The following is an 8,714-nucleotide window of genomic DNA, read 5'->3' as shown; positions in this document are numbered from 1 at the left end:
GGGAAAGAGAAAAAGTGTTAATTTTTTTTTAGGAAAGATAGACAACAAAATGTATAGCACTTAGTATACACTTTTTTTTAACATCATCAAAAACTAAAATCTATTTTTTTATTATTATTTCAAATAAGGTTTTTTTTTGTAATTTTATTTAATCTTTATTTTATTAATTTATTATTAATAATTAATTAATATCTTAATTTTGAATATCTTAGTTTATTTATTGTATAGTGACTCCAAAAATAAAGCGATTAAAATAACATTTGAAATTTGTATAGAATAAATTAAAAGTATAATAATAAAAATTATTTTACCGATGTATTTTTTTAACGAGATGAATTATTAAATAGTAGTGTTGTGTCAGTTTGCTTGGTTGCAGCCTTGCAGGGTAGTCATGTGAAAGCGGTCAGATAAATACGGAATGAGTAAGTATCGCAGAAGAGTAGCTTTCATTATTGAATGACTCTAAATACATTTTCAACACTTTCTTTCATTTATTTTTGGTGATAACAGGGACCACACTATTCACTGCAAGCAATAGTAATATCAACCCGTTACTTGCAGTAATTCGTTTTTGCTATTTTTTTTAGTTAAAACAATACATAAAAACAAAGGCTATATCTACCGTGAGCCATTATAATATAAAAAAATGTTTGGTGTATATTATGTGTCAATTCCAAGTTTAAGAGAGATAAATAATATAAAATTGATAATTTGATAAAAATAGATAGCAAGAAGATGAGAACATAAATTAAAATATATAAATAAAAAAATTTATGTAAAGAATCTTGTATGTAAAGATAAAATTAATATTTAATTTTACGATGTCAAAGAATTAACGATATACATGAATTTTTTGGTTTATAATTAAAGTTGGAGGGAGTAGTTTAAGAAAAAGTAAAAAATATGTTGGAAATTACTTGAATAAGATGAATGATTTCGGAATGTGTCTTTATTCGGTCAAAAAGCCCCTTTAAATCCTAGTTCTTGTCCAAATAATTTCCATTTTCTCCAACTTATATAAGATGTCAACATATAGAAAAAGGGTTACGAAAAAGAGACCCAATAACAACACTCATAATTAAACCGTGCTTTGACATTGATTCCATTTCAATTTTCAACACTAACTAGTGCAATCCAAACCGTTGGCTAGTTTGTAGCAAAAGAAGGAACACTCAAAAACCAACATACAAGACTCCACTAGAAGACAAAGTACTAAGTGGATGCTTTTTGTTTTTGCGTATTAGAGCACCTCCAGTTATGAAATCAAACATTGAATTTTTAAGTACACTTTTGTAGAATGTTTTCAAATAGCTATATGAGTTTATGAATATTTTTCAAAAAATAAATGACTCTATTAAACTCAAGTTTTTCTTTATATTTAATTATCTATTATTAATTATATTATTTATTTTATCAACTTACTATCAATTTAGTTTATAATATGTTTTTTATAAGGATTAATATGAGTAAAAAATTTGACAAAGTCAAATACTTTTTTAAATTATTCATGATTGCAATATACTTATATAAAAGTGCTCTACAAAATTAAAGACAAACTTTGTTGTTTACTCATTATTTTTTACTTCAATGACCCAACTCTTAAAAGTTTATATTAGATTTTACATTTTTAACTCACATTTTATTTATATTTAATTTTATTTAATTAAAAATAGTAATCTAAATATTTTAATTAATATAGTAATTGAAATATTTTAACAAATATTTGTTGAAAATTATATTAATTGAGATCTATATGATTCAACAAAAAAATAATTGAAGTAATAAGATGCAAAATTGAGTAAAAAATATTGTCTATTGAAGTTCAAAAAGATGTAACTATGAGATAAAAATTATGTGAACAAAATTTAGCAAAGATCCACCTCATATAAAAGATCAACAAGATCCTTGAAATTAGAAGTTTATTGTTGTCGTTATCTTTACAAGCTTGCATTTATTCGACAAAAACGACAATAAGCTTCTAATTTCAAACTTATTGTTGGATTAGAAGTTTATTATCTTGAAAGTAGAAGTTTATTGTTGAATTAATTTGAAGCACACATATTCATTCTTTCTTATATTTGTTGAATGGATTCTGATGAAATAATATTTTGACTGTGAAGACAAAAAAAATAATTATAAACTTTTACTTATACAAGACACTTATCATTGTTTGAGTTTTAAATAATTTTGAAATATATGATTGATCATCTATCACTATTGTTCAATTTGTCTGTTATTAAAAACTATAAGAGCACAAACGCACAATAAAAATCATAATATGGACCCAGCCAATAGTGGAGTACTCATATTGGGTGTTCAATGGTTATCAATTTTAAAACTTATTTTTAGATCTTCAAATTTATAAATTTATGAGTAAACAAAAAATAAGAAACAATACGAAATGGAGTGAGATGAAATAGGAGAAACCACATTGAGACAAATCACATAAATTGTCATGTACTTTCAAAAAAGGGTTTTATCTATGCTTTTTAAAACCTTTAAATAGATGTATTGAAACAATAATAATTCAATATTTCTATTTAATAGTAAAGCATAAATATTTTTAAATAAATATATTATTGTTATGAAATTTTAAGACTAAAATTATGGTTAATTTAAAAATGAAATAAAATGAAATAATTTTGAAAACATAAGACTACATTTAAGGTATATAAAAATTAAATACTGAAAACGTAAGTTATATAAAATCAAATATAATGAAAACGTAAATTATATAAAATCAAATATAAAATGATACCGACAAAACATACACATTTCAATGTTAAACTAATGTATTAAACTAATGAAAAATCTTAAATGTATTACTCGTTATAAATTCAAGAATTTACAAATTTTATAAAAGTTTATTTAAACTCAATACGTGTTTATAAAACAAAATTTACATGTGAATTAAGTAGTCTACTCGTTTTTATGATATAAAATCATAAACTAATAAAAGCTTAATAATCATTCAACCAACATTTATTATTCAAGCCAGATTTGCGATTACCTTATTATTTGCACAAACGCAGGAAGTCATATTTTATGTTTCTTCATTCATACATTGAAAGGAATCAACAATTAGACTATATAATATGAGATGAAGGGAGTAAACTTTTTGCAATAATTCAGTTCACATTCCAACGACTTCAATGCTAAACTCATAAGAAAATGATGACGCTAATCACAATAGTTGGAATCTCTTTTTGTCCACTAAGCTTCTTTTTAGGATATAAAGTTCACCCCATTCATCATTTTTTCTATTCTTTTGATTCGTCTTTCGGAATCTTTGCAATTGTCTCCATCTTTCATTCATGGAGTATAATTAGTTAAACACTTTTTCATATAGGAGCTGGAGTTCGGGAATCATCGGAAATAATCTTATTGTTGCAAATGGCTTGTAGGACAAATATAAATGGAAACATTATTTTGCATTGTAGCTTTGAACTATATATCTCACGAACAAACTATAAATTGAAACAGAAAATGGAATATGTCACTAAATATTTGGATCAGTAGGGAAAACAAATATTGGATTTTTCCCACCAAAACTTTAATATTGAGTTGCTAGCTTCCCATAAAAAAAATGAAAAATGCTATTTGAACACCTATACACGTTAAAAGAGAAATAAATACAGATGATGAGTAGATAAATATGATAAGTTGGTGATAGATATATTATATGTTAAATAAATATTGAGAAATTAGAGATGTCCAAATATCATTACTCAAAATATAGCTTAATAATATTAAACTAACAAAATATTCGAGTGTCTGCATGAATATGTGTCATTGTGCATAAATCCAATAGTCTAACTTAATATATACAAATAAATATTAATATAAATAATTTTAACAGCAAACCTGTTTTTATATTTTGTACATGTATAGTAGCAACTGCTCTTTCTTCTTTAAAAGGCCTACTAAGTATAATACAACACAAGCTACACTATTAACTACAACATTTTCATTTTGGTTTGTGCCCACTTAAAACTTGCTCTTTTGTCCATACCCTATGGACAAAAATACCAAACGTGGGCAATGCTTGTGCTCAAGTATGAAGCCAAAAAAATACTACAGGACACTATACACACGTTAATTATATATTACTGGCAAACTACTGATTGTTCAATGGAATGGAAGTCCTTTGGGTGGAAAATGCTTGTAAGGAGATACTCACAAAGTCCAACCAGAAGGATGCAACTACAAATTCTTTAATTTCTTTCATCGATAATTTTCATAGGAAATAAGTTAATTGTTCTTTCTTCCTTGAACCGCCTTCCCCATATAAGTCATTCCACTGCTTCAACTCATTCATACCAGCCCCCTCAGACGCGAAGCTTGCGGCGACCTGCGTTCCAACAAGATGCTCAAATTAAGCAATACTATTCTGAAATATAAATAAAAATAATAATTGAAAAGTTGATGTATTAGATAAAAATTTAGTCTAGATACATTAACTTTTCAACTTCCATTTTTACTTATATTTATTCTTAATATATATACCATATTAGATTAAAAAAGAAACCTAAGACCACCACAACCTACAGAAGCAATTTTGTCATGTCACTTGCTTAAGTTAAATTGAATTGGAAAGGAACCAGACATAAGCCACCAAGTTCAGAGATATATAATGCTAAAGCAACTCCCATTAGAGTTGCTTTTGAGTTCTTAAGCTACTTTGCGTAAGTGGTTGTGGAAAGCATTTGCACAGTATCGCGCATGTGGAGGCTTTCTGAGAGCTTTTGTATAATTTGACTTTTATACACCCAAAACATTAGTAATGGACCCTCTATTTCTTTGGAGAGGTGGCGATGATCTCAACCCAAAGTGAATTTGCATCACAGAATGCTCAAATGCAGATTAAAAAGAAAATAATCCTACTGGATTTCTATGATAAAACACTGCTTCTCTGGTTATAAAGCAATCTTACCTGACTCTTTGCCACTTTGAAGTCCTGCATATTCAAAGGTCTAAGGGTTATAACTCTTTCCTGTTTAACTTCCTCTTCCCCATCCTGAGCATCTTCGCTATTTTGTCCTTCAGCATCTTTCTTCTTTTTCTCCTGCAGAAAACAAATATAGCAGTTAGCATGATAACCATGTAATCAAAGCATTATAGTAAATCTTTAAAGACATTGCCAAGTTACCGAATCCTTTTGTATCTCTTTCTGAATTAACTCTCTAACAGGCCTATAAGCAGCGGTTGTGCATAAGTTCTGCATTTATTTACCAATCAATGAAAATGAAAAGTGTGTTAAGACATCATAAACTCAAAATAACAAAAGCTTGGGTAGGTTGTAACTCGAAAGTTATGTTTCGTTCATAGGAAAACAATAATAGAGAAAAACCTTTAGATCACTTCCGCTATATCCTTCTGTCATAGTTGCGAGTTCCTTAAAATCAAGTCCCTCGTCCACCTTCTCTTTAGCCAAAAGGGTCTTCATTATATTTTCCCTGTTCTCCACAGACGGTAGCCCAACCATAATTCTGGTAATCAAAGATGAACTATATAGTAAGTAAAAGCAATTTAAATACTATTGAATTTCAGGGTATTCAGATTGTTGTTGTATACCCACAAACATGCCATCAAAGCAACAATTGCTATTCTTATCTCTTATGTGCTTTCCCCTCCCACAATTTAAATATACAACAAAGAATTATAAAAAAGAAGAAGGAGAAATGCTAACAATACACACTCCCACACGCTCTTTTCAACATATTCTATATCATTGATTGAAACTCATGGGTTCACCACTCTCAAAGCAGGTGCACTTAGAGAAATCCACATGGATTTCAACTAATAACAAAAAAAGTGTTGGAAATAGTGCGATAGAGAGTGTTATTAATTAGCACTGTATAGGTACTTAGAATGGTTGCATTAATTCAATGAACAAGTAGAGCTAGTAGAAGTACCTCCTTTCAAATCGTCTAATAATTGCTTCATCTAGGTCAAAGGGCCTATTGGTTGCAGCAAGGACAAGGATGCGATCCTCTGGTTTTGAGGTAAGTCCATCCCAACTGGTCATAAATTCATTCTTTATTTTCCGCATGGCTTCATGTTCCCCAACTCTTGTCCTCTGCCCAAGCATACTATCAACCTCATCAACAAATATAATCGTTGGGGAGACCTTGGCTGCCAATGTGAATAAAGCACGGACATTCTTCTCGTCTTCCCCAAACCATTTAGAGGTGATGGTAGACATGGATACGTTAATGAAACTTGCTCCAGCCTCGTTTGCAATGGCCTTTGCCAGCATTGTTTTTCCTGTGCCAGGTGGCCCAAATAGCAATATTCCTCTACAAGGCTTTAGAAGGCCTCCCTCAAAAAGGTCTGGTCTTCGAAGGGGAAGCATAACTAGTTCTTGAAGTGATTCTTTAGTCTCCTCTAAGGCACCAATATCGGAGAATGTTACCCCAATTTCGTTTGCTGGTATTACTTCCGGCCTTATTCGCTTCTCAAACTCATTATCAGGAGGAACTTCCTGCAAGTTTAGAGGTTGTTGTGTTTGAATAAGTCACTTGCGGTGTGCTTTCAATACTACTACAATTAGATCGTTATAACTCTAATGATTAAAAGTAGAGAAGGCTTACAGCTTTGGATGCAGGAACAGAATTTTCACCATCAGTTTTTCCCACAGAAGTTGGTATTTCTGCTTCAGTCTTTATACCAGGAGCAGCACTTCCAGACTTTCCTTCTGGTTTCACAACAACTCCTTCCTCTCTCTGCTTTATTCGGGAAGATACATATAGAGACAAAAAGGACAAATGGATCTTATCACTACCTGGTAGATAATGTTCACAACTAAATGAATAACACAATTGCAACAAGCAGTGCAAACCTCAGATGTTACTGCTTGAGCTTCTAATTTTAATGTATCTCTTCCACTGAATTTTCCGGCCTGGAATATACCCAGAGCATGGGACAAACTGTTTCAACAACAATAAAGTAAGTACATCAAGTTAGATAGTTCATGTAGTTTAAGTTGCCGGTCTTACCTATTGCATGGAACAACCAGTTTCCCATTTCTGTATTCAGGCTCTTTGTTATTCATTAAGTGATATGAAATGGCTGACACGACAATCTCTTCTATATAGTTACTGAGAAGCATTGTGTCTTCTACACAGACGGAGTCCAGGTCATGACAATCGAGATCATTGGCTGCAAGCACTTCCATGATATGATTCTTGTTATCTTGAATCTGTATCTTCTTCATATCCTCTTCAAATTGAGACTTCCAGCTGACAAGACGAGATTCATCTTCTGGTGGTCTGATTTCTATGTTGTAAGGGAAGAGGGAGGTAAGCGTCTCATCTACTTCCTTGCAGTCATTACCAGAATCCAAAACTAGCGAACCGAGAATCAAAATTGGTCCAGATAATTTCGTCAACATTGTCTGGAAGAGTTTAGATATCCTTTGTGATCTACACAACAACTTATCGACATCCCGCAGATACAGAACAATGGGGTAGGTTTTTGACACAAAAACCAGAACCTGCAAGTGAATTTTCCACTCGTCAAATCAATGTCTTTTGCGGAGATAGAAGCCTTCCTAACAAAAACACGTCTATATGCTGATGATGAAATCTGTCGTATTATCAAGTGACAATACCTTGTAAAGAGTCTGTATAAGAAGCCTTTCATCAAACGACCAGTTGCTTATGTGCTTCCCAGGAGCTGAAGGAATATTGAAGGACACACCAGGAATCAGAAGAGAGAATAATGTCCAGTAATAAGAATGATGAATGTTTAATCTCCAGAATGGAGATATGAATTTGACTTTGTACATTTGTACTAAGTTCTCACTCAAAAAGATTATGAATCTAACATGTGCTAAACCAATGCTACAAACAGTCAAATTGTGATGCCGTATTAGAAATCGTCATTTTGATTTATGTGTAGGAAAGAACTAAAATATTTGGTAGAGTTTAAAATGCCATTCAAGAAAACATGATGAAATGGTATCCTCCTTCACCAATTTATGCTGCAGGCATTTACAGCATTCTTAAATCAGGTTCCCCAAACCAAACAATACACCACCAGCACCAGCAGATGGTAACATAACATGTAAATCAAGCAAAACAACAATCCTAATCGATTTTTAAAAATAATTTATTGAAGCAACCTGAGTTTGTAGGATTATTTTGCAAACCAAGATTGCTAATATTTGCAGAGGCTGATGCATTCCTACGAATAGGAGGAATACTAGATCCTTCAGTCTCCCTACATAAACCAGTGAAAAATTTAAAATAAAATATAAATAAACTTCGAAAGAAAATAAATGTATTTTCATAGTTAACTGATAAACATCTAGCTTTCTTACATTGATCGGAGGTCTACACCACTGCTTTGCCTGTGGATTTTGCCTGCATTTAAAATCATATGGTCATGGGTATGGTTTTATAAGCTGTTGAGCAAAAGGCGCATCAGATTGAATTTGACAAATGTGAATAGCCAAAGCTTAAGCTACTTGCCCCCATCTACCCTCTCTAGATTCTAGAACCTGAACTGAAATTTTTGCAGCATGACTTCATTGAGTAGAAATTATCATCATTCAGAATTTTCTCCTGATAAGTATAAAAACTTATTCTTGAAAACAAAACAAGGTTGAAAAAAATATGTATTGCAAGATTAATGAAGCTTTGGGTAAATGTTGTCAAGTACTCCACCCAGGGTCGGTCAGAAAGCTCATCGATTTGTACCTTTACGCTCTT

At 31.2% G+C, this 8,714-nt stretch overlaps 1 protein-coding gene across 2 annotated transcripts in view; it reads right to left on the bottom strand.

Annotated features, from left to right (window-relative positions):
* Positions 1-3,785: 3,785 nt before the first annotated feature.
* LOC101512789 (uncharacterized) overlaps positions 3,786-8,714 on the bottom strand; it is a 6,991-nt gene continuing 2,062 nt past the window's right edge. The window contains exons 6-17 of one of the 2 annotated variants that reach the window (XM_004511484.4): positions 8,703-8,714; positions 8,324-8,366; positions 8,126-8,223; positions 7,613-7,677; positions 6,999-7,495; positions 6,842-6,929; positions 6,594-6,728; positions 5,916-6,484; positions 5,351-5,489; positions 5,150-5,218; positions 4,934-5,065; positions 3,786-4,351 (exon numbers count right to left, since the gene is read on the bottom strand). In XM_004511484.4, the coding sequence (XP_004511541.1) occupies positions 4,238-4,351; positions 4,934-5,065; positions 5,150-5,218; positions 5,351-5,489; positions 5,916-6,484; positions 6,594-6,728; positions 6,842-6,929; positions 6,999-7,495; positions 7,613-7,677; positions 8,126-8,223; positions 8,324-8,366; positions 8,703-8,714 (1,961 nt within the window). In that variant the 3' untranslated portion in view covers positions 3,786-4,237. The remainder of the gene's footprint in view (positions 4,352-4,933; positions 5,066-5,149; positions 5,219-5,350; positions 5,490-5,915; positions 6,485-6,593; positions 6,729-6,841; positions 6,930-6,998; positions 7,496-7,612; positions 7,678-8,125; positions 8,224-8,323; positions 8,367-8,702) is intronic. The other variant, XM_004511485.4, reaches the window with a different exon arrangement.

This window comes from Cicer arietinum, chromosome 8 (assembly GCF_000331145.2).
Source record: "Cicer arietinum cultivar CDC Frontier isolate Library 1 chromosome 8, Cicar.CDCFrontier_v2.0, whole genome shotgun sequence".
Lineage (NCBI taxonomy): Eukaryota > Viridiplantae > Streptophyta > Magnoliopsida > Fabales > Fabaceae > Cicer > Cicer arietinum.
The sequence above is the reverse complement of the archived record's forward strand: the minus strand, read 5'-3'. Positions and strand labels throughout refer to the sequence as shown.